Here is a 26,420-nt window from a genome sequence, read left to right as displayed (position 1 = left end):
TGGTGTCACCTCGCCCTGTGGGGAAAAGGGGCCACTGCTCAGCTCCATAAGGTGGTCGCCTCCCTTGGGACCTCTGTCCCTTGGACCTTGCCCTTGGTGCTGCTTGCCGAGACCAACTCCTGCGGCCTGCGGAGGGGCTCAGCTGAAGAGGACCAGCATGGGGCAAATCTGCTAGGCTGTCCTGTCGTGTTGCCTTCAGAAATACTCAGAAATACGCAGGGGTGCATAAAAAGTCAAGACACATTACCACAGACAGGTTATGCCGATGTGGCAGTGCTGGCTGGTGGCGTTACTGCTGAGCCCTCCTCTCTCCGCTGCCCGGTGTTGAGTCGGCCCCACTGGTGAGGGTTCATATGGACGTTTCACAGGCAGCATCTGCGATTTTCAAAATTTGAGTAGGTGTCAGGTAGATTTTTAAAGCACCGACTGAAAGAAAGAATCCTTCTATTATTACTTTCTGATGTGTACAGTACATAACCCTATAATTATTTAAAAAACTACTTGCAAGTTTAATTGGCGTATTCTCTCCTGTTTCTTTGCTTTACATCTTCAGAGGGTCTTGCACCAAATAAAACCATCTCATTTTTAGTGCTGTTATTCTCATTAAGTATCTCCTCTGTGAGGCAGTCATTTATTGTTGCATCAGGTGGTAAAAATGAAGGTTTTTCTAAAGGATGTGGCTGATCTTATATGCCTGCTTATTTTAATGAATTTATTACATATGTCTAGAGCAAATTTAATGCTGAAATATTAACATGCCACACACTCCTCTATGAATGTTACCACTGAAGCCTGTGAAGACCATGAGCTGTCATGGTTACAGGCCTAACAGTGGGTTTTGGAGGTGCTTTTGTAAGGTGACTGTTGCAAGTCCTTTCTGTTAGGCTCTTTCCTTCCCAGCAGGTGGCATTCAGTGACAGGCCTGGGGACAGTCTCCTTACTCACCTTACTCATTTTTACTACTTTTCAGGAAGCGTACGGACAGAAATGGTAGGAAGTGAAGTCACTGTGGAAGGAGTTGTGCTAGCTCAAGGAACTACATTAGAGCTTTAAAAACCAAAATGAAAATGAGTAGATAAGCCGTTCTGTAGTTTTCTTTGTTCTGTGGTTTAGATGTATGTATTGTGACGATGTCATCCTTTCTTAGTACCTCGCTGCTGTAACAATTTAATTGGTCCCTATCTCCCTCCTTATTATCATTAGCAGAGGGATATGACTCTGTCTTTCATCTGTTCAGACTCAGCAAAGCCGGAAACAGATATTTTGTTGCATATAATTCCTTTTGCTAAATTCTTTCTATCTGCATTGGCCTATGACCTTTTCATCCCCACCAAGAAAGATTCTGAAGGCTGCAGAACGTGGAAGTACAGGTTGTGCCTTTGATGCTAACTTTAAAAAGGAAAAAAAAATAGCTTATCAAACAATAAAATATATATTGTTGCAGATTGTTACCTGAGGAAATTTTGGTAGGTGTAATTAAAGTTTCTGTGTTTTCTTGAGAGAAATATACCTTGAGTGTTACCTGTTATCAATTTTTTTTTTTTACATCCTGCCTAAATAGGGTGGGCTCTGAGATACTTTTTTTCCCCTCTGTCATTTTTTTTCAAACTGGTTCTGTTTGAAAGTGTCTCTATAAGAAGAGTGGCACTATTGGGGATGATGGCATCGGATGCAGTAGCTGTCCACTGCTCCTTGCTCTGTGGGACAGCGGCCAGTGTGAGGAAGTGTTTCCTTACAACCTCCCAAGTACCTTTCCCATCTTCTGTCCTGACTTCTGCAGAAACCATGGGAACACATTTTCTGTAATAAACAAACCAGTGGAAGGTTGAGTGAAGTGTCCTCTAAACAGACTGGTAATGTAAGATGACGTAGAAACTTGGCGTTTGCTTTGCCGGGCTAAGTGCAGGCAGCTCATTACAGCAGTGTGCTCACACCAGCGTGTTTCAGTGTCCTGAAAATTTTACAGGTTTCTGGCTAGGTCAGGTTTTTCAGCTGCTCTGTAGCAGCTGGGGTCCTGTGTTGCTGAGAGAAGGCCCGCACCTCTGCCGCGGTGCTGCAGTTCCGCTGGGTGTCAGGCTGGTTGAGTGGGCCTGCTGGGCTGTGTCAGGCTGGTTGAGTAGGCCTGCTGGGCTGTGTCAGGCGGGGTGCCTGCTGGGCTGGGTTTTCCAAGTTGTGTGGAAGGAGCTGTCCTCAGGCAGGGAGGTGGATGTTGCCCGGGAGTGGTTTTAAAAGAGAAGGTCTCTGGCTTTTGGGGAATTTCTCAGTTTGCGCTGCATTTGTTTAGGTTTACTGGCGTGTTTTGAAATGAATTTGTGCCTTAATGGTGTGGTTTCCCAGTCTTTCACCTAGAAGATTAGCGAAGTTAGAGATGGAGGAGGTGTTGAATGTGTTCTTACTAAAGATGTACTGTGTACAACACATGAAGCTTTCTCAAAGAGCCTTCTGTGAACCCTACCTGTTGTGTGAAATGAAGGGGAGTCATAGAATGATTTGGGTTGGAAGGGACCTTAAAGATCATCTAAGTAGTGGTTAGTGACGAAGGTCCAGTTCCTGTCATCCTGTTGATACTGTGTAGTGGCTGTAGCGTAAGGAAAATAGGTGTGGAGTAAGGTGTCGCTAAGGGTTTTAAAGAATTCTGCTAGAAATTAGGAGGAAGCAGAGGAGAAATACAAGGGAGTCCGCATTGTAGACTGAAAACCAGAGTAGTATCCGTCTGTATTAGTGGTGTTAGAGATTGATAGAATTTTTCTGATGACGAAAATCTAAATTCAATTATTTTTCAGTCAGCTGAGTTTACTCAGGCATTTTTCTGCTCAGACTTTCAGTTAAAAAAAAAAACAACTTATAGAAGAACTTACATCTGTTTGGGTTTTTTAACGTTTGTTTTTTCGTTGGTTTGGTTTTGTTATCTGTGAGTGAACAAATACAGCTGAGTTGGTTTTTTTTGGGAGGGGAAATTCCAGATACCAGAGATTGTTAACAGAAACTTGCAGATTTTGGGAATGGGACTTGAGTTAGAAATAATATTTTAAAAAACAAGGTTAAGCACTGAGGAAACTCTCTACCTGTTTGAATTTCAAATGTTGATACTTGCAGCTAAAGTTTTCAGTGTGCTAATGCAGTTTGGGCTTAGAAGGTGTTTGTTAAAACATTCAGAGCATGTAATGTTGAAAAGGAACAAGCTTTTGCTAGTAGTCCACAATCTGAAGACAGAGAGAATCTTGCTGCAGATTGTTTCAGCTGCTCGGCGTAGAGCTGAAGTTCTTCAGAATGAGTCAGATTACACATTGAACAAATAAGACATTAGGTGCCAGGCCACAGATTTAAAGATTGCTGTGTTTGTCAGAAGTGGAAAGGAAGAAGCCGGTGGCAGTGACATCTGGCTGCTCAAAGCTTCTACAGCTCCGTGCAACTGATGCCTCCTTTGCGGCAGTGACAAGTGGTGGGCCGAAGCCAAGGGCCAGAGCCACGTGTTGCAGGCTTCTGGTGCGTGTGCCAGTTATTTGGGATAAACTCTTACCACAGAAGAGGATGTCCAAATCCACCATTTCTGAAAGGAACTATTTCCTCCTCTCCTTTCACTGTTCTGAAACAAAGGGGTCCCGTGAAATAGCCTTGAGAAGCTCTTGCAAAGCAGCATTCTTCTCTGGGGTCCGTGTTCTTCTCTACACCTAAACTGTACAAACGCAAATACAGATTGGGTGGAACTGCATGGAAACAGAAGGAATGTCTGGGTGTTCTCAGGCAGTGAAAATGAAAGACAGTTTCAAATTCATTTTCAAACTTGAACTTGGGTGAAGCATTCACATCGGCCTGTTACCCGCTATTAAGGATAAGCAGTTCTGTTAATCAGTGCTCAGTGGATTCATTATAGGTAGGCACTCGTGTCTTGCCTTCCCTAGAAGAAATGTTGTTCTTAGGTGTACTTAAAAGCATGGTTTCACAGTGTAAGTTTATTTGCAGTTTGAAATTCTTCATTTCTCTCCTAGTGTATAAAATAGGTACTATATTCTAAGGTTTTCAAAAGAGTTCTCCTTGGTTTTATTAGGTTAGTGTCTATTATCAGCATTGTCATCAGTTGTCCACGTTGCCACCGTGCTGAGGGAGGGGTTTGATACTAATCGGTGAAGTGCATTTGAAGAAAAGTCTGGTGATAACAAGTGTTAAACCACTTCTAGCATTTTCAGATAAAATCTTTTAATTGTTTGTTTTGGTTTTGTTCTTTTTTAGTGTATGCATCATGAATGAATCTGCCTCTAGTGGAAATGGTCAAGAGTTCGATGTGTTCAGTGCTATGGACTGGAAGGATGGCATAGGTACTTTGCCAGGAAGTGACCTAAAGGTAAGATATGTAGGGGGTTTTTTTAATAAGCAAAATAAAAATGTTAAATGCCAGAAGAATGCTTTTCACAAGCTGGTGTGTAGGTATCTGCTTTTATGAATAAAACATGAATCTGCAGCTCTGAGTTAAGAGACTGTAGCCTGTTAGCTTTTAGCTCTGGAGTTTCTTGATTCAGTTTCTGGTGCTGGCGCAGACAGCCGTCATCCCCGTAGGAAGGCATAAATTAGCACTGCCTCACTATACAGACAGAAGTAATCAAGTGCACAAAATTCAAAAGAAATCTCAAAACTTAAGTGTGAAGATTCAGTCCACTTAGAGTATCATATTATTGTCTCACTGAAAATCTTCGTGCATCAGTAATGACTAAGAATCACTGTCACTGAATCTCATGGTCTCATATTCTTAGTTCTTTTTGTTTCTAAAAATAGTTCTATTTTTGCTTTGCTTTTGTCATGTGAGCGCCTAGAAAAATGAATAAAGTGAGTGCTTCTGAGCTAGGTATAGTTGAGAAATTTGAATTATATTGGACTAGTTTTTTATGTACATTGTTCACACTGCTGGTGTTTACCGAAGTAAATTATAACAGTTTTAATTTGTTTTCAGAACATTCTATGTATTTTATTTAGTTGATACTTCTTACTGTATCCTCAGAAGGTGTCCTCTGCTGTGTTAGCTAAAAATACAGTTTCAATATTGGAGACTTTCTTGCACCTGTTTCCTTGTGATTATAGCCAGTATTTTCGTGTAATTCTGGTTAGATTAACATGATATTTTCTCACAGTTTATTTCTTATCTACTCATTTCGCTGGGTGTCTGCTGGACTTGGTCCTGCATGTCATTATCTTTCTTGTGAGGGACACAGTATGGTCTCATCAGAGTTGAATAGAAGGATGGTTGCCTCGGCCTACTGGCTAAAGCAGCCCTGGATGCTTATGGCCGCCTTTGCTGCCAGGGCACATTGCTGACTCCTGTTCAGCTTGTCCATCCTCTGTAAAGCTGTGTTCAGATAGTCAGCCCTCAGGCTGTCCTGGTACGTCCAGGTGTTCCATCCCAGGTGCAGGGCCTTGCATGTGCTTTTGTAGAGCTTCATGAGATCTTGTTAACCCATTTCTTCACCCTGTCAAGGTCTTCCTGACTAGCAAACCTGTCCTGCAGTTTATCAGCTGCTCCCTCCGATTTAGTGGTTTGCTTTTGCTGCCTGTACATGTATAGGAGCCTTTAGATTTGCCTTTGTTAGTTTCTTCTTCAGCTGAGCTTTGGGTTCCTAATTCCATCACTGTTAATCACGATATACCTTCTCTACATAATGTTTCAGCAGTTGCACCTTCTCTGTACTTCCTTTTCCATTTGAACTCTGTCAGGAGTCCCCAGTTCACTCACGTTGGCCTTCACCCATATTTGTTTAACTTCTTGCACACTGGGCTGCAACATTGTCCTGGTGTGAGGACCCCAGGGAGATACGCAGCTAAATCTTCTGGGCCCATTTACCCTGTAAAGCAGTGTCCTGTTTGATCCAGCCAAGCAGATCTCTGAACAAGCCAAAATCTGTCTCTCCTGAAGTCCAGTGCTGCTATTTCAGTATTTGTTTTGTTTACTTCTTTTAGGATTTCAGGCTTCACTCCCTCTCATGATAGCTCCTGCCAGGGCTATCATCAGCTGCCACAACCCTCACCAGTTCCCTATTTTTTTAAAAAATCCATGCTTTTAAAATTCCTTTCTATTTCAATAAACAGCATTGTGTGAAAGGCAAACACAATACTGAAATGGTTGAGGAGTACAACAGGGAACAACATCAGGAAAAAGAATAATCTCTTATAAATCACTGGTACGTGCTTTGTTCAGTTCTGGTTACTCTGTGTCAAGAGAAACAAAACCAAAGCAAAGGTGGGGTCTTCGGTAGAGGAGTGGGGAAACTTCCATGCAAAGTGAGAGGACTGAGAAGTGTAGCTGAGGATAACTTCAAGAAATCATGTAAAATGCTTATTTGCCCTGTTCAGGAAAGCATGAGCTTCGTTTTAAGGTTGTTGTTCTGTTTGGGGTTTTTTTTTTCGTTGTTTTATTTGGAAACAAATGGGCATTTAAATTTTGGACAGATTCTTTCTTTGGTCCAGGCATTAGGGAAGAGACGGTCAGAGGTGTGATGGTAGTCTACCCAGAATGATGGCAGATGCAGAGAATTGGCCAGGCAGTGCTCTTCTCTCTTTGGGGGTTGGGGTTTTTTTTTGTTTGTTTGTTTGTTTTTTTGTTTGTTTGTTTTTTAATACAAAAGCAAGAGCTTACTGGATGAGAGAGAAACCAAGCCATTCTAACACTGACTGAAGGAAGAATATTTTCTAACAGTGCAGAATTAGTGTGAGGAGCTCACTGGACCAGGAAGCATCAGGACTCAGGGAAGGACTAGACATTTACATAGCTATCAAAACAATTTGGGCTGTTAGAATAGTAAGGAATTTTAAGTTTTTGGGATAATTAACACTTGGTTTTTCAGGGCTTTTTCTAAATACTGATGGCTAAAAAACATGATTAATCCTTTGAAACTGTAAATGTGATCGTGGAAGATATGTTACACTCTTTGTGGAATTCGTAGAATAGGGTTAATGTGGATGGTTTACCTGAACTGTCCAGAGTATTTTAATACTGTGTCCCGAGCCTAAAGAAAATGGCCTTACATTGCAGTTACTTCTTGTAAGCTTCCATGTGTCTCTCAAAAATTATTACAGACTTGTTCCATTAAAGATACCAAACCATTTTCAAGTACTTAGGTTGAAATGCAGTTGGAAAATCTAGTGGAAACACTGTGGTAGCAAGGTGCACAAATGCAAAGTGTCTGTTTTTACAGCTCTTTAGTCGATTGGAGTGCCCGAGTTTGTTTGTAATGAATAGTAAATAGTACTGCTTAGGTTCTCACATCGAGTCTTGTCATAAAATGCTGGGGAATACCGTCTGTGAACACTCAGATTTGGTGGGCTGTATTGCATGAGAGTGTTTTAAGCTAAATGTGTCCCAAACTGTTGAAATGCTGCTTTTTAATGTAGATGTTTTGGGGAGTTACCTGCTTGAAGCCCTTATTACCAGTCGTGTAAGTCATACGGTCTTTGCTTGTCTTTACTGCTTGCATGATGGATTTTCATGCTTATTTTTACATACACACTTCTAAAGAAACCCCTCTGTTTGTGTGCTGTATTAACATTCAGCTTCCTCAGGTTATCAGGCAAGTGTGTCTGAGCAGCCACTCTTTTTGAAGCAGCACTTCATTGTTGTGAGCATAAGCTCTTCTCAGTAAAAGCTGGTGAAAACCAAATCTTACGAGTAGCGGAAGATGCTCACAACATTTACCAATAACTTTTCTCCGTATTCTGTTATCATTGCTCTAAAATCAGCTTTTCTTACGATGCAGAACAACAGCTAAATCAGAAATGGGGAAAAGCATTGTTTCTTTTTGATACTGAGTCGTAGGGACGGTTTCATGCCTACCAGGCCTCACCGAGCCAGGCTGCACCAGGGGGCACTCGCTTCCCAGCCTGGTCTGAGCAAGGGAGCAGAGTCAGATACCAATCCTCTCCTCAGCCCTGCCGTGGTCTCTTACATCTACCTCAGTTTTCACATCAGTAACATGCCCAAAATGTTCTTGCCCTGTGACTTTGTGTGGTGTCAGTTGTCGCCTGTCCTTGGAGAGTGCTGTGGAAATACACTCTCATATGGGTATTAAAATTCTTCAGCAAAAAACAGTCATAAAATAGTTAATACTTCTTAAAAATGGTTAATACTCCTTCAGCGCTGCCTTGAGCGTGCTGTGTGACAGAGAAACAGTGAGTGGTTGTGGAGAACGCCAGGATGCCAGATTGTACAGGGGATAGAATTAAAAGTTGTACAGTGTGATGCACTGAAGACTGAGGGGAAAAAATGAGCATTGTATACCAGTTCTTTCAAAATGTTTAAATAAAGCAGAAAACTTTTAATTCCAGTAGAGTTTAAAATAGTTTACAAATTACAGAATGCCTTCATGTGGCAGGCTAAGTAATGCATGCTCATCTGAAGAACATCAGTGCTTACCAGCTACTCTGCATGGTGTGAATGTAAATGTGAAATACTCTTTTTTTTCTTTTCTTTTTTTTCTTTTTTTTTTTTAAGTCTCTCTGCTGAGTGCAGGCAGTAACACCATCACTCCAAGATTTAAATGCACTCATTAAATTGGAAAAGCTGCAATAATTTACAGTCACTTCCTACTGCAGTGACAGAAGTTTATGAAGTACTTCGTAATGAGTTTTCTAGTGCTTGTGTTTGGAAAGTGAGCTGTTGTGTACTGCGTCGACAGGGCTTTGGTCATTATTTTCAGCCTGCAAATTGTACTTGAATGGGGGGAAAAAACCTATAAATAAATTTGGTGATGAGGGAATTAACCCGTAAATAACGTTGGGCAGCTAATACCATAGGAAACCAAATACAATAGTGGAACATGAATGGTGGCATAATGGTCAGTGGTGCTGAGTATTTCCAGCTGCACTGTGGAGAAGGTGATGGCGATCCAGAGTGCTGTGTTTCTTTATGCCTAGGTGCAACAGTTCAAGGCAGTCAAGTGCATCCTTTCTGAGATTGTGTTTGAGTTAACTAACATTTCTGAAAAGCATTTTTTTTTTCAGTTGATTAGTTGAGCATGGATTAGCATCCAGCCTCAGCAAGTACACTGATGATACAGAGCTGGGAGGAGTGGCTGACACGCAGGACACTGCGCTGCCATCCAGAGAGACCTGGACAGGCTGGAGAGCTGGGCAGGGAGAAACCAGATGAGATTCAACAAAAGCAAGTGGAGAGTCTGGCACCTGGGAAGGAATAACTGCTGGAATCAGGACAGGCTGGGGGTGACCTGCTGGAGAAGAGCTCAGTGGAGAAGGACCTGGGGGTCCTGGTGGGTGACAGGTTGGCCATGAGCCAGCAGTGTGCCCTGGGGCTGAGAGAGCCAATGGGATCCTGGGGGCATCAGGAGGAGTGTGGCCAGCAGGTCACAGGAGGGGATCCTCCCCCTCTGCTCTGTCCTGGTCAGGCCCCACCTGGAGTGTTGTGTCCAGTTCTGGGCTCCCTGGTTTAAAAAAGACAGGGATCTCCTGGAGAGAGTCCAGAAGAGGCTACAAAGATGATGAAGGGCCTGGAGCATCTCCCCTGTGAGGAAAGGCTGAGTGAGCTGGGGCTGTTCAGCCTGGAGAAAAGAAGACTAAGGGGGGACCTTGTTAATGTTTATAAATATCTTATGCAGGGGGAATGGGCAGCCCCTTCTCAGTGTCTGTGGGGACAGGACAAGGGGCAGTGGCTGCAAGTTGGAGCACAGGTTGTTCCACACCAACATGGGGAAGAACTTTTCCCCAGTGAGGATGAGGGAGCCCTGGGACAGGCTGCCCAGGGGGTGTGGAGTCTCTTTCTCTGGAGAGATTCCAGCTCCATCTGGACGCCGCCCTGTGCAATATGAGCTGGGGAGCTGCTCTGGCAGGGGGTTTGGACCCCATGAACTCTCGAGGTCCCTTCCAACCCCCATGATTCTATACATTATACACCAGAAATACTGGTGGTGTCTCAGGGAATAACTACCTGCAGTGGTTTCTTTAGTGCAAAGTTAGTTCTGCCTTCATGCAGTGTCATGTGTGGCAATGAATCAGGGGAGCCATTTCACTCTGCAGGGAGAGTCCCCAAGAGCATTTGCAGGAAGCATCATCCCTTGTTAAATCTCTGCCTTCACTGGGAAGCTGTTACTCTAGAAAGAAGATTAGTTCCCTTCATGGAAACTGGTAGAGGGTAATGCAGGGAGGAGGAGCAAAGGTAGAATAGACTTCCTCTGACCACCTGTGAGCCCCAGCAGATGTGCCTAGTGGCTTGGTCTTTTCCACATGGAGATAACTTTTTTCTGTTTCAGTCTAATGTAATTCATTAGCTCATGCTGTGCTTCATTGTGGTAGATTTCTGGTTAAAGCTTTTCATTGACAGAAAATAATTTTGCATTATTTAAAACAAACAAAGAAAAAGACCAGAAAGGAATTTTCACTCTTACAATTGTGAAACTCCGAAGCCAAGAAACGCTGGAATTAGGTTTGGCTTTGGGTCTTTCATCGGGCTTCCTCACATGCAGTCATGGTAGAGTCTTATTATGTAATCATACACTTTTTTACCACAAAATTTATCGTGTCATTCGCTGTGGATGCTGTTAGACTCATAAATAATTGAGCAGAGGATTTCAGGAAGGAAAAGGAATAGTGCTGTGATAAATGCAGGTCAGTCTCACACAGGGAAGTTCAGTGCTACACTTGCTTCTACCACAGCCTTCCTGTGCGGTGCTGAATGGCACACTGGAACCAGAACTTTGGCAGGTAGCCATTCATATTTTTAATTTGTCTCTGGCTTGGGTTCCTTGTGAGATAGTAGTGTGTGGTGTTCAGAAATACTCTGGACAAAGTAATTTGGAGCTAGGGTTGCTTTGTAGGTCAACTTCTGGATCAATAAGTGTCATCTTGGCAGGTCTTGACTTCTGGCTTTTTCACTGATTTATGTGTCACCTTAAGAAAGTCTGGATGGCTGCAATTTCCTACTCAAGTGGAGATAATAAGGCAGACGGAATGGAGGGGAATTGAGAAGCCCTCTGGTACTAAGATAATTCTTGAGCACCCGGGGCAGAGGGGCTGGAATTGGAACAGCCTGGGGAGTGTCTAAGAATAAAGTGGATGAACATCACTGCAGACGTGACTTGAGGTATTGGTGGTACCTAACCTTTCCCTTCAGAAGTGACAAAAGAATATTCCTATTGTGATGTTTTTTAAGGTTGTAATTTGATAGTAATCCTTTCCTGCTTGTGCCTTTCCTTTTGGATGCAAATTATCATCTCTTCTTTACTTCAGGATTAGTCTATTGTAATGATACCGAAGCATTTTAAAATCAATCGAAGGTTGCTTGAAGTGCTGACACTATCATTCCAGTGAGAGGGGGTCTGGCCCTGTGCCGTGGTTGCAGTGTGGAATTTAATCTCTGCTGGTGATGATTTAGGGAGCCCTAAATAGCCCAGGATCCTACCTGAGTTGTTTGTCTTTTGCTGTACGTGCCAGAGCAGCAGCATGTAGGCAGGATCCCTTCTCATCATTCAAGAAAGGGGATAGCCAAGTGCAGGGACATGTTCTCCTAGCCCTCTGCATCCCTGAAAGAGTCCAGCTTTTGTGACCAGCCAGGCATCAGGGCTCACGTCCTTACTGACTGCTTGGAGATAAGCTAGGAGTAGAGTACTGGAAGGATGAAGAGCTAGGAAGAGATATTGTTATTTTCTTTGGTAAGTGGCTGAGAACAGAGGTTTTGTTTCAGGAATTACTTTGCGCTGCGTTGTAACAGTAATTGCTGGAGTGCCTAAAGCTTTTTCAGATACCTGCTCTTTGTTATTTCAGTGGGGTTTTCTGGAAAGAAAATAAACAGTCATTCTGCTTTCAAACCTTGCAGAGTAAATAAGGCTGGCTTTGCTGCTTGAAGAAAGAGTACAAAAATACCCAGCAGCTGCCTCATTTTCTGCATGCTGTCCAGCCCCTGCCTGGGGCAGGGGTTCTGTGGAAAAAATAGTGTGTGATCTCGCATGCAAAGACTGTATCATACAGACAGAAGATGAGAATGGTTGAATGGACAAGTTCTGGCATTTACTACCTTTCTGAACTTAAATAATATGTAAAAAATAGTTTGGCATGTAGCAGTATGTGGTTGGACAACAGGACGTCTATAGGCAATTTCTTGGCTTCGGAGAGAGGAGGAGCTGTAAGATGCCAGAGAGGCTGTGATTTATATGCACAGTCCCACTGAAATAGTTGTAATTAAAATCAAGAGTGATGGTAACTGTTTGCTAACCAGACATCTGAGTGTAGTTAGTGCCTTGGCTTGTATCAGTGGAGTCACAGGTGTCAGTGCTTTTGACATACTGCTGTATTGCGCTGTACTTTAAATCTACTCACTTCACAGGCGTTAAAAACATTAACTCCAATTACTTTTGGTTTGGATAACAGACAGTTTTCAGGTCTCTTCTGCGCTAGCCCACAGTCCCACTGTTGTGGGCTCGAGATGAGTTACATTCCTGAAGTTACTGTTGGAATGCAGCAGCAACTGTCTTCATCGCACGAACGAACTCTTTGTCCTGCTCTTCCCCAGTAGATGGTGGTGTTGGCCGCTTTTTCTGGTTTATTTTAAAAGCCAGACTTAAGACGCATGGGGAGGGGTGTTTCTTCTTTTTTTGTCCTTTGCACTTCAATTACTCTTTCTCTGCCTCTTTATTTCTGTTCTCACGGATAATATTTTTACCTTTTAGGAAGCATTAGTAGCCCTTTCCTGAGTGGATCTCTGTGGGGACGGGTGAGGTCTTCCACACTCTCCAGAGGGCACAAGTGTCAGTACACAGAGGTAGTTTGATTTCTGTTCCGAATTAGACACGTGCAGCAGCGGGGACTCCATTTGAAACTAGATCATGTATGACCCTCCCCAGTAGGTTTGAGTTTCTGACTCATCTGCAGCACAGGAGACATGTCACACTGTTGGCGAGTGTATCCCACGTAGTGACAAATACGCGGAGTAACTTTATGGTACGTGGAGGGAGAGAACTGAAAGCCATTCCAAGGTAAGATCCACTGTATGTAAAACTACAGAGTGCTTCCAGCCTGCACGATGATAAGGCAAATAAATTGCCTCTGAAACTGAAAGATCCTAAAGCCACTGGTGGGGGGTAGGGCAGAAGTCTGCCTGTGGTGTTAGGGTTAGTGACCTTCACTGAGAAAGTCAGTTTCCATGCTTGAGCCCAGCACATGGTGGGCAAAGAATGATGGGCTGATGAAGAAGATAGAGCCCCATTTTCTCAAGAGGAAAAGGAGTTCGTGTTTAGCCTAACAAAATTAAGTCTGGGGGTACATCATTCCTTTGCTTCACATGTATACCCAGAGGGTAAGTGCTAGGGTACTACAGCTGTGTGTTACATTGGGTAGCGTGGGTATAAGCTGACAATGAATAGATGTAAATGGAAGGTTAGAAGAAGGTTTTTCAAGAAAGAAATTCAGGAATGGGCTTCCAGCAGAGGCACTGGTGACAGAAAATCTGCCCATGTCTCCACTGCAGCTGAAACGTGAAATACTTTGTGTGATACTATCACCTGCAGTAAACAAAGCCTTTGTCTCCCTGACTTATGGTACTTGTTCCAGTCCTGTGTAAATTTCAATGCAATTTTAATTTTGCTAAAAAGTGTATATTGGTAGTAATTTTGATCCCTGTAGAAGAACTTACTGTGTGGACTGATTTAAATGGGTCAGAAAGCACTTCAAATGTCTGATTATTACCTGTTTAAGCCTCGATTTCCATCAATGTGTTACTTATTTGGTGAATAAATATTAAGTGTTCCTGGGGTTTAAATTAACAGTCATGTGAGGTGAAATCCTTGTATATCAGCGCATTGTTTCCTGGGAATGTGGAAGTAAATCCCTAATGATGTTTCGATAGAAGCTGCTGTTTAATTACCTTTTGATCCTGTGGAAACTGCAAAACAAGGCAGCTATCCTGCCAACTCAGTTCATGATGTATTGAAAGAACAGGAGCAACTTGAAAGTGTGTATTTTTGCCCTTGTTGCTCACCTGTACATGAAACTTTGGAAAGTTAAATTTTCTGTTCAAGTATTACATTTGAGTCAGTTTATCTTGCTGTGGATTCACTCATGAAAGCCACTGAGGTTTCATTCTTTCCTTCTCCTTTGCCTTCTGGTACTTAAGACCGTTGGCTCTATTGAGTGGGATAGAGAATTACCTTCAGAGGTTACTAAGAATTTGCAAACTGGCTGTTGACAAAAGCCAAGTGGATTAAATTCATACCCAACATGCTTTCTAATTTATCATCTTTTAAACATTCAAGTGAGAAAAATGAGGCTTCTTTTTGAGATTATTTAAAAAGTACTTGATGATGGCCTGAGTTTCATTCCATCAATGGGAATGTTACTGTTTGCTTTAATGAAGACAGGTTTAAGGAAATCCCTTCCTCTAACGCAAGTTTCTGTATTTACTTAAGGGGTTTTGTGACTTGGGAATGACTTTTACTTCTCAGAATTCTATGGATCCATCCTCATAAGTTAGCTCCGTGGCACTGCTTCCTTCCTTCTGTATCACCAGCTGTAAACTTCCAGACTGTCAAGACACTTCAGGAAGTACATGTGAGGACTGCTCTTACTGTATTTCAGTAAGAGGGTTGTTACTGGTAACCACATCATGACAGGGCTTTTACGTTTAGGTATCTTGTTTCCTGCTTCCAAAGTAGAAGAGGCTTGTGAAAATGTTGAATTATTGCATCGACACACAAACCACCATTAATCTACATCTTTTTTGTCATGCTTCCAACAGTAGACACTAGTTGGCACGTTGCTCTGGCAGCTCTTACCCTGCAGTGGCAGAATGTGCTGCTCTATACATCTATTTATCCCATTTTTAAGCAATTAACCTCTGTCACAAGTTTTTCATTGCTTTTCCTTCCCAGCTGAAACCAGAATATGACTTCCCAGGTCTGAGGCATTTTTCCAGTCAGCTATGGTGAGCTCAGCGTGTTCAGAACTCCCTTTGGGGTATATTGTGTGTTCCAGCTGATGGCTGTGTGAAGGTGCAGGAGTATTTCCACACGTTGGTTAGTAACCCTCCTGTGACCTCATGATTGGTGGGCTGCAGCACCGTGTTTCAGTCTGCTTGGAGCGTGCTGGCTGAGCCAGCCATGGCAGAGTTACAACTCTTGGAAACAAGGAACGTTTTGCCCTCTGGCATCCACCCATTGCAGAGGCAGCAAAGCACCTATAGCAAAAATGAGCTTCACCAAAATACGAACCAGGCTGGGTGCATCCCTCGACCATAAGACACACGTATCCTCTTCTGAATTGTAACTCCACTGCTGTTCTTTGGGTGGAGGATCCTGAATGTCTGTCCACAAACTGGAGTATGAGCATGTGGTGTTACTGCATTTGGTTGCCTTTCAAAGATGAACTCCTGGTCTTTCAGTTCAGATGGGTTTAGTGACAGTTTGTCCACACTTGAGTATCTGTTGTGAGCGTAGCTGTTTGCAAGTCACAATCTTGGCTCCAGAAGTCTTGGCTCCATGCGTGCTGTGTGAGGTCTGTCTCTTCTTCCCCTCCCTCCCCTCCACTTACTATGTCTGAGGTGCTCACGTTCCTTAGGACCTGGTGGCTCTTTGCAAATGCTGAGGCTGGAAGGGCTGCATTAGTGAAAGCACCATGGAGTGCTCACCTTTGCTTTTGCTCTGAATGGCTTACTTGTGGTAGCATACAGCAGAGTCCATCCTGCAGCCTCTGGAGGTGGGGAGATCGGTGGAGTGCAAAGCCATTGTTCCCTTTCTCATTTCTGCAAGATAAAGTAACCTGACCAGAGAAACAGAAATAGGCTTCATGCTGCTGCTGTGAAGGAATGGTCTTGCAGGTGGGTGATGGGGAATTTCTCTTGTTGATCTCCATTGGTGAGAGCACCTCGGTGCTAGAACTGTGTCCTGTGTGGCAAAGCTCAGAGAGTTACACCCCTTTGCTGTCCAGAGCAGACTGTGTCACAGGCAAAGTGCTGCCTTCAGTTCAGCCCATGTAACCAGCTGGGTCTGCACACTGAGCGGTGACTGGGAACCCCAAGTTTATTTTCATCTGGTAGCGCTGGAGTCGTTACGGCATTTGGAAGATGTTTTTCTGCTGGCAGCGGGGTGGATATAACTCATGGTGCTCCTGTGTAAGCACAGCATGTGGGGTATTGTTGAGCCTTGCTTCTGGCTGACAGCAATATCATGTTCAGTGTGTAATTAAACAGCTCATAAACTGCATTGAGATGTTTATGTGCACTTTACAGCGGAGAAGTACTTGTGTTTTCAGAGGATGCTGAAATTTCTGTACTCTGTGAAGCTGAGTATTTGACATTTAGTTCCCTTTTTCTAGACAAAAGTGGTGACTGGAGTGCATTATTTTGCTGGCAATGGAAAGCATATGGTTAGATTTTCCTATGACATTTTGGTTTTCTGTGTAAGTTATATTGATCTGCATGTGGCAGCATCTATATCAACACCTATTGCAAATTAGCAATTTTAGATAACAAAATTGAGTTTGCATTTTGAGAGAAATGAGAAAAAAGACTTCTTTCCAGTTCCTTGGGGATGTGTAGAAACACAGAGAAATTAGATACTGTTGTGAGGACACTGTGTTAAAACGATGTTGCTGAATAGAAGATGCCATAAGAGAACATTAGTGCATTTTTACTGTGCTCTGTGCCATTTGTTCTGTCTTGCAGTTTAGAGTGAATGAATTTGGGGCCCTGGAAGTGATTACAGATGAAATTGAGATGGAAAGTGTTAAAAAGGCAACTGCTACCACAACCTGGATGGTTCCAACTGCTCAAGAAGGTCAGTTAAGAGCTGGTAGACGTTTTCTGTGATAGACTGTTTTGTTTATTTCACCATTTTTTTCTTAAAATAAAATTAAAAAATAAATAAATAAACCACAAAAGTAATTAAATAAACAATATAAATAAATAAACCACAACTTACTAGCTCTAGTGCTCAGGGTATCTCTGATGTTACCTGTACCTTGCAGAGTGATTAAGTATGAAAGGAAATGCAGAGGAACTAGTTGCACTGTTAAATACCTGTTACATCTACAGTTTTTTTCTAACAGTAATTTTTTCTGAGTTTAGAATCCATATTTTCTCTCTCTTAGGTTTGCAAAATAGTCAGTTTCTTACTCTCCAATTATTGAGAATTTCTTGGATGTTATTTCTGTTGAGCTGGTTCTCCAGACTGCCCACAGACTTCACTAACTACCTCAAGTCCATTTGTGACCCATGTACCCTGCACTGTAAACTGCCCTCACATGATACTGGCGGCTGCTCAGCTGCTGCCACTGATGTTGATGTATGTCTGCTCTGCTGCCTTGCTCCTGCTGACTGTGCTGTTCATACAGTGTTAAAATTAGTGTGCAGTAACCATTTATGTTTTTCTTGAATGGTAAAATTCTGATAGTTGTAGTAGCTGTCTGTCAGATAAGGTGTTCTCTTGATCTAAAATACTGATGCAAGGAAACAGCTATTTTTGTTCAAGGAAAGTTGGTTTACATGGTCATAAACCCTGAGCATTTTGCTACTCGCTCTCCAGCAGTGACAGTAGCATGAGAGAGAATATTACAGCTGGTTCTGCAATTACTTACAAGTACCTAGTGGTTTTTTCCACGCTGATATTTTATCAATTTTCTTTTAAAATGTGCATTCTGCAGGCCCTTTGAGAAGCAGACTTCAGAGTTTTGGTGCAGTAATGATCAGTATGAGCACGATAAGCAAAGTCGGTGAATGTTTCCCTTTGCTCCTCCCCTGCTACTCAGTTTTCATTGTCATGTCACAGAGTTTGTGGAATTTTTACAGCACTGGGAAAGTAGTTTGGATCTTGGCTGTGAGGCCTGAAGCTTCAGGCCACGGCTATTCTGTTTTGTGGGTCTGTCTCTAAGGCAGTGGTAGTTATTCAAGATTGAAATCTGTGATGAGAGTGGCAACTCTCATCCTTAGACTGAGAGATGAGCATTACCTACAGAAAAGCATACAGTTTCATTGCTCCCTAAGGTTGGGTCAACCTAAAAAAAACCCCAAACTGATGCTGCTGAATTAAAGTGTGAACACATAAACATACCTAGTAAGTGCCCTACTACTACTTTACACTTTCCTTGATTAATTTAGTGTTTCTCAAGGATAAAAATACTGCTAAAATTTTCCATTGTGGGAGGAAATAGTTGTTTTGAACCACTAATGATGCCAGAGGCTAAATAAAACACATAAATGATATATTATTCTAGTGGCAAGAGTCTGTACAGGAGTTCACTTGACTCCACTTTCAAAGACAGTGCAGTGCTCAAGCCAAAGAAAGTTTGTCCTGAGATTTGCCTTTTGGGGGTGTGTAGAATCAGCAGCTTGTTCTAGAAGCTGGAAAGCTTCACAGTGCTTCATATTTGCCAGTGAGTGAAAGATAACAGCATCCTTTCCTAAGCTACACACCTCCTGCAGGGAAATGATAGTTTAGGATGAGTAACTTGGTATTTGAAAATTTCTTTTACAAATTAGTCATTTTGTTACTTTTTAGTAGACCTCAGGCACCTCCAGCAATAGGTACTGCTGTGAGAGACTAGAATGTAGTCCGTGATTTACTTCCAGAAATAAGTTCACCTATTAGAAAGATAACTACCCCCAAACCTTTTCCCCAAATGACCTTATATATATATATGTCAGAAATGAGGCCTGTCTGCAGGAGGTGAAGTGATGGACTCTGTGCAGCGATGACTCTGTGGTCAGTCAGCATGGTGCCTGTCACAAAACCCACTCCTTTCACAAGCAGCCACATCAAGCAGCATCGATGCCCCACTGACAAAAGCACAAAATCAGGGGATTCCTCTCTCTAGTGTTGCAGTGTGAACACCCAGCTCACTTGTCAGGGGTACGGACCCCATACACGTGCTGACTTCCAGCTCTTCGTTCTAGCAAGGGTCGTGTGACTTGTGTTTCTCTGTTGGCTTGGCAAGGCCTGCTGAAGGTGGTTGGAAATGCATCACCTCTACCTAAGTGAAGTTGCTTTTTTCATTTGTGCAGCCTTTTCAGAAAAGACAGGGATCCCCACGAGGTTGAAGGAAACTGCAAAAATGGATGGACTTGTTTTCTGTGAAAACTGCTATCGCTATGGTGCCGTAGAAGAATTTGTTCCTGAAGGGAAATTCTGCAGCCAGAAATGTGCCCAGCAAGTAAAAAACAAGTAGGTGCTATTATGTATTGTGGAAACAAAGAACATAAATGCAACTTGAGGTAAAAGTGATGGGATAAAACATTGGTGGTGGGGCAGAGGGAGATATTTGGCAGCTGTGTTGGGTGAGTCTCCATCGGTATGTGATGCTCTTCCACTGTTTTTCATGTACATGCATTAACAGCGTTTAGTTTTGTCTAACACTGATGTTGAACACAGTCTTTTTTTGCTTAGACTGTGCTGTGTTCTGCTGTCAGATGCAAGCAGTAAAGCAGTCTATGAATCAGTGTCAGACTCCCACCCTGTTTCATAATCATTGGAATTAAGATAATCAGTAATGAGATGGTTGGTATGGTAAGTTAATTATAATTAAGTGCAAGAGCTGTATTATAGATGACAGTGAGTGAAAACATGAGCATACTGTAGTCTCCCAGTTTCTTTTCTTCCAGCTAGTGCAGTTCATCTCACAATAGAAGAAGGTTTGTGTTATCCATCCTGTGTTGCATGTTTTGCTGCATTATGGCAGTTTTTAACAGCTCTGATTCTGTGAATTTTCGTTCATTTTTAGCGCATTGCTTCAGAGTTTTCTGTTCTGATGGCTTGTTTAGCAGTTTGTACAGTCACACACCAGCCTTCTGCAGCTGGGCTTGTCAGTCTCAACAATTACCTTCGCTTTCCTTTCTGTAAACTGCCCTGCAGTCCTGAGCATTTCACAGGTTACTTCTCCCTGAGACTTCATGGTGTATGGGAAAAGACACGCTGTTCAAAACATGCAGAACTTGTTCAGGGTGAGATGACAGCTTTCCTTTTGCTGTTTGGTGTCTCAAAGATTAATTCTTTTGATGGATGTAATTCCCAGTAATGTTTCTGAGAATATATCTGGTGTAATACCCAGGGATCTACAAACACTTGACCTTCAGATTTACTCGCTCTCTTTTATTTGTTTTATGAATATGAGAAGTGGAATAATACTGGTGGTGTGTTACTTACTGTGTTACTCTCTGTAATAGAGAACCAAAGGAGGAAAAGCCCAGCGTGGAATGCAATGGGGAAGATGATTCCAAAGGCATTCGGAAAAGAAAAGCAAAATTACCTCTCAAAGAAGAGCCCAGGGATAATGGGGAGAAGAAGGAGAATTCCGATGAAACTGTTAGTATGCATCGTAACCCTATTCCTGGAAGTACCTGAGTGGGAATTCTGCCTTGTATTGTGGTGTTAGCAGCTTCACTGGTCTGCAGAGAGAAGGGACTGCATCCCTCTGCCAGAGCTGCAATAAGTACTTGGTTCAACTACCAGTTTAATTGTGCCTCATCACTAGATTTTAATTCTTGACAGTGAACTGATAAGGAATGGTTTTTATCTCTTTTCCCTCCGTTCCTAAGAGCAGAACAAAAAGGATTTAAAGGAAATACGAACCTAGACTTGCTGTGTCTTCACTATAGAAAAATAGTACATATTTTCCAACACCTGTTACTTTGTCACTCTGTACATTAACAAATTACTGCAGACCAGTAATTTATTTACAGAAAAAACTATGTTGCAGTTAAGAACAGAATACTTTTGATGTTCTGAGTGTAATTTGCCTTAGAAAATCATAGCTAAAGATTTGGGTTTGGTTTCTGTTGCAGTGTAATGTGCCTTGGATCACCTTTTGGTTTTTTTCCTTTTGGATTAGTCTTCATTTTAGAATAAATTTACCACAGCACTTTCCCTTAATTTTTGGTTTCCTATAATATTTGTTTTCTCCCCAATAGCTGTGACACTACTGAGAGGAGCACAGTTTGAGGGAGAAGGGGAGAGCTCTGCACCTGATGAATTCTCAGAAGGCTGCAGACACTAGTTGTTGGAGGGGAATCAGTAGCATTTTGTATAGCAGCATGTTCAGCAAAAGTCAGGGCACACCTTCTCCATGCATCTCTCTTCCAGAATGAGTATTTTTTCTGTTCCATCTATTCAAGTGCTAACAAAACTGTTAATACACAAATAAAAAGGATCAGTGCTATTTTTGTACTTAGTAAAGCAGTTGTACACTTGAAAAAAAAGAAGACTAAAGCTGTGAGAGGTTTTCTTTAAAATGAATTTGGATGCTTGACCATCTCAAAGGTGTTGCTATTTATCTCTGGCTCAGCCAGGTCTGCTGAAGGTTTCATGATCTGTCCCTGGCTTAGATAAGGCTGCTGCCTGAGTGCTGTGTGTCATTTTCACTGTGTTTGCTCTCATTTCTCACTGATGGCTTGCTTCAGTTTTGTTAAGACATCTGCAGGTTGGTTTGAGATAGTGGAGAGCTGTGTCAGTAGCCATATAAGTGAAGTCACAGTTAAACCTTATGTGTCTCCATTTTTACTGTTCCAGACTTCAGAACTGATAAGGTTTCTGTACTCTTTATTTAGGAGGACAAACCTGAAGGAAGGATCTTAAGAGTCTCACAAAGAGCCAGGAGGAAAAGGAAAGGGGAAATAACAGTTTTGAAACAAAGTAAGTTATATTATGAAACAAAACCCTATCAATTGTTTAGGTAATATCCATCTCTTACTGCAAATTGCCAGCATGGTTTCACTGAATTTGTATTCCCTGTTGGAATACGTTTTTGTCAGCTCTGTGAAAAGAGAGTGCTGGTGTTATATATAGCAATTGAGTTCTAAGGGTGGAAGAGCTGAGAGAGCCAAGTGAAAACTAGGAAGAAAACCCATCGCTTGAAGATTGATTACCTTTTACAAAGAGCTAGTTAAGACACCTCTGGCAGCGTGGAGGAGGATATAGTGAGTGTAAATGTAATTGGTGCACATTTTCCTTCCTCTCCCATCCCCCCATCCCCCTGACGAGTGCCGACAGTAAAGGGAATCAGCCCCATTGAGTTCCCAGATGTTGAAAGACATGTATTAAGCAGAAGTGAAAGTTTACTTTTGTTTCCTTGGGGATCAATTTTGTATCTACAGTATGTGCTGGTAATAGACACATTTATGGAACTCTTTAGGAATAATTGCTATAATCAGTCCAGAGGGACAAATGCTGCATCAAGCAGCATAATAAAACATATTTTAAAAGAATACTGTTTTTTCAAGCTATTTGTATTATACTTTAAGGAAGAATTGAAGAATCAGCAGCTATTATACCTCAGTGGTATGCCAAGCACAAACCTACATCTTGCCCTCCGAGGTGCTTTTCATGGTAGGCTGGGAGCCATTACCAGAAGTTGCTGGGCTGCTGAGCAGCACAGTCCTCCAAGTAGCTCTGCAACACACTAGGCAAATGAAATGCTAGTTGAAGATGCAACACACAAAAGGTGCTGAAGATCCCCTTCCTGAGATAGAGTTATTCCTGAAATATAGATATTATTTCTGCAGTTGTTTCCAAAACTGAGGTGATGAGAACCACGTGAGATACAAGCACAAAGCCGGTGCTTTATGGAAATCACTGCTGTCTTTGACAGAATTTATCTGTACAGATTTCTTCTTGTTTTTGTTGGGTTGGGGATTTTTTATTTAGGAAAATGTCAGTTCAGCACAAGAGATTTGGTATAAAAGACCAATTTATAGTCAGAACCGAGCGCATAACTGTGTATTAATGTGCTGAGCAACACGTTTCTTAAATGGAGTAGATAAAAACTGCAGAAATGGTGGGTAAAATGAATGCATTTTACTAGTGTGGAGCCATGGCTGTGATCCTGGAATTTGTTACCGTTTGGTTACATGATCAGCTTTTTTCAGGAGGGTTTGGCGTCCCAGTGCTTATGGTTCATGTTTTAATCATAAAAGCTGTTAGCCAACCTGTCACTTAAGGGGCTTATTTCTCTTGTGAATAGCCCACAGCCATGATCAGGCCAGAGTCATGCTGTGAGGAATCCTCCTGGCAGCATGAGCTGGGGGTCTGAGATGCAGGGCTGGGTGTGCAGAGGAGGCATTTTAGGTGAAGGTCAGTAGAGCGGAGAGGAGGTGCATGGCAGTAGGTATGTGCCTGGCCAGTCTCCCAAGCCCTCTGGTTTGGGAGCTCCTGGCTTTTGCTGGTGCAGTTACTGCTGTGTTTTCAAGGCCAAGAAACTGTTACTCACTGATGTGACTGTAACCAATACTCAGATGGGCTGCAGCCAGTACTGCCATGACTGTGCAAGGGTTTGGGAGTGTTAATTCTGCCTGAAGGAACTTAAAACTGGGAGTTTCTGTCATATGCTAATGCCCTGGTGGGGGAAAAGGCACTGGTGACAGTTGTGATAGCTTGGAGGAATTGCTGTTAAATCACTACCTCTCCACCCAAACCCCATCAAACTACAAAGCGATGGAGTAGGTTAGAAACATTCTGAATGCTGTCAGAGAATGAAGTGTTCCAAGTGTGATGAAGAAAGCATGTCACCAGTGCCATATCCAGGGAAAGAAATTTTTTTGGGGGAAAAAAATATTGAGCTACTCTGTGATTTGAACTGATCTTTTTATGCATCTGCAAATTGTGTATCTTAATGCTTCTTACAAGCAGCAGGCAAAAAGGATGGGGGAAAGACTTGGCAAGTTTTTTCCCCATTACCTGAAAGAGCTTTTTCTTGTTACTAATCAAGATTTGAACTGCTGGAAACTTTCTGTACAAACCAGGAACCTTCATGATCCTGGTGCCATTAAAGCTAAAGAGCTGCTACTTTTTTTCCAGAAATAACCTGAAAAACACCATGAATGCCTTTAATAAAATGTAGATGTGAGGGAGGTGTATTATAAATTTCAAAGTGTTTGGTTTTTAGAGAGTTTAACAGCTACAGAATTCTCTTGTGGTTGTGTGCTTCTTTACAGCTATACCATCTAAAGGAAGGCAGGCGTGGTGTTGGGCATCCTATCTGGAGGAAGAAAAGGCTGTTGCAGTACCTACTAAACTTTTTAAAGAGGTATGACCTGAAGTTGAAATCAGTCTACCATCTTAAGATCATGAAAATTCTAGGATATTAACTATAAAAAAAAACCCAAAACCCAAACAAACAAAAAAACCCTGAAGTTTTTATATTTCTCCAGGGAGGAAACTTACATGATTAAAATCATGCTATCCATCAGCAATCATCAAGACAGTCAGAACATGTGGAATTAGTTGACTCTCTCTGCTTTTTCAAAGAACTCTGTAGTTGTAAATTAATGCTGTCAACTCAGACTACAGAAAGCAGATGCTTTTCCAAAACCTGCAAGTTCAAGCCTTTCCTTCTGATCTAAAAATCTAATGCTTAGCCCCATTTTTTTGCTGTATCGTTCTCTTTAAATATGTTTCAAAGGGTGGTACAAAGGTCATTTTTTGGCTTGTTGCTTCCATTATATTACCTGTCTTTCTGCAGCTCCTGCTGATACTGTATTTTATTACTATACCAGAAATCAATTTGGCTTTTTCCCATTTTGCCTGCCATCTGATTGGATGCCACATTGTCATCTCTTGCTTGTCCTTTGCCTGCTGTGGTAGTCTGTGTCATTTCAGTCCTTTCTCTAGTGCTCTCTCTTGCATGGAAGAGAGCTCTGTATGCAAATCCAGCGCTCTTCCCTTCCCTTGCAGAGCCTGGCAAAACATGTCTCTGCTGCCCAACCTCTCATGTACCACCAGTATTATTTGTTGATAATTCTGTTCTTAATTGTAGTCTGTTCCTTGCATCCATTTCTTTCTGTGGGCATCACACTTCAGCTTTGGTGCTTTTCAGCTTACATGTGCATGTGATGCTGACCTTTAATTGGTGCTTTTAGTCATTATTGAGATACAAAGGTAGAGAATAGGATTGTGATGTACAGAACCCATAGATTTATAGGTGCAGGAGTTACCTGACCATCCTTAGGTATATCTCCCTGTGCTTTATAGTGGTTGAAAAATCAAGGAAAAAATCCGAACAGGTGGAGTCTGTGTCTGGAAGGTGGATTGAGAAAGGGGTGCTCTGCCTGCCTGAAGTTCCATGCAATGCTGATGGTGGTACATAAGCATATACCAGACTTTCTGGGCACTGCACGTGGTGTTAAAAGTCTGGAGTTACATGATGAGATACTGTTCCCTTTATTGTTCTCCATGATGTACCTTTCCCATTCAGTGCATCTATTTTAGTATTTTCTTTTGAAGTCTTTAGCCCCTGGCTAACTCCAGGGGTTTATTTAGCATGCAATATTTAAAGTCTGTGGTGGAGAGAGAGTTCTGAGTAGCACTTGGAAGTGGCCAGGTAGTATTTCTCCATTTTACACATAAGCAAGCTGCAGGAGCTGTAAGGATAAAACAACCCAAAACCAAACCAAACATCACAACCAGTTTTGAATTCTTGATTATTTTCTTTCTCTTACTTTTCCAGTTTGGAAGCAGTGCCTTTTCTGGTGGTTTTATGTAACCTCAGTTAGGAATGGTTAGGATAGTGGCGAGTTCTTGTCATGTCTTGGTACTTCAGTCATTCCCAGCCTGTGACTGACAAGCTGTTATTGGTCCAGTAAAACAAAATTACTGACCCTTGAATTTTGTTTTTCTCCAGCTTCCCTGATGTAATCTTCTGGGGTTTGTGTGTGTTCCTGCACCATGACGTCAACATTTCTAATCCTCAGTCTGCCATCTGCTCCTTTGCTGTACTCCCTTTACCTTTACTCTTACTTTGTTCTTGTGTATCTCCTTAACAAAGTGTCTTTGTGTAAAGATAATGTGTGATTGCTGAGTCTGTTAAAGCTTTACCAAGGGAGATGGATTGAGAATAACACACAAAATCAAATCTCTTTAATAGTACTAAGTTGTTAGTTTATGAAAATCTGCCTGTTACTTTGCTTTAATAGAAACCAAGCTAAAGATTATTTTGCCTTAGAAGTTCTAGATTTGACAGTGAAAAGATTAGTGAAAAATTTGCATCTTAAATTTCAGGAAATACCTGTGATAATTGCTTAATTTTTAGTGTACTTTTGGTTGAATTTTATTTTAATAAAAATATTGTGATATTCTAGTATATTATTATTTATTATAATATCACAAAATTACATTATCATGATGAAAGAATACACAGATCTGTGACTTTTTAGTTGTTTCCTTTATAATTTTATTTGTGCTTGCTTTTGCAAAATCTCAGTTACATTTTTGGCCACTGTTCCTCAGTGTGTCAGTATTCCTAGCATTTTAGTTTCCCACTCTGATTTTTCTATCTGTAAGCCATTTATGATCTAGCTGGCATTAACTGCAAGTCTGTGCACCAAGATGTACTTCAAAAATCTCAATTTATTGATTCCTAAAAAGGAAAAAATTTGGCTTTTATATTTCTCTCAAGGAAGTATCCAGAACCACGCATGGTGTGACTTCATTAAACTTTAATTGATCATAAAAACATTGAGT

At 41.8% G+C, this 26,420-nt stretch overlaps 1 protein-coding gene across 1 annotated transcript in view; it reads left to right on the top strand.

Moving 5' to 3' along the window:
- Positions 1-4,230: 4,230 nt before the first annotated feature.
- Positions 4,231-26,420, top strand: part of L3MBTL3 (L3MBTL histone methyl-lysine binding protein 3) — a gene marked incomplete at its 3' end in the record, with an annotated part of 67,897 nt that continues 45,707 nt past the window's right edge. Inside the window, exons 1-6 of the mRNA XM_084262539.1 lie at positions 4,231-4,342; positions 16,643-16,754; positions 18,977-19,136; positions 20,135-20,273; positions 21,515-21,599; positions 23,897-23,988. Coding sequence (XP_084118665.1) covers positions 4,241-4,342; positions 16,643-16,754; positions 18,977-19,136; positions 20,135-20,273; positions 21,515-21,599; positions 23,897-23,988 — 690 coding nt within the window. The 5' untranslated portion in view covers positions 4,231-4,240. The remainder of the gene's footprint in view (positions 4,343-16,642; positions 16,755-18,976; positions 19,137-20,134; positions 20,274-21,514; positions 21,600-23,896; positions 23,989-26,420) is intronic.

Source organism: Gallinula chloropus (assembly GCF_964237585.1).
Source record: "Gallinula chloropus genome assembly, chromosome: 3".
Classification (NCBI taxonomy): domain Eukaryota; kingdom Metazoa; phylum Chordata; class Aves; order Gruiformes; family Rallidae; genus Gallinula; species Gallinula chloropus.
This window is presented reverse-complemented; position numbering and strand designations above follow the sequence as displayed.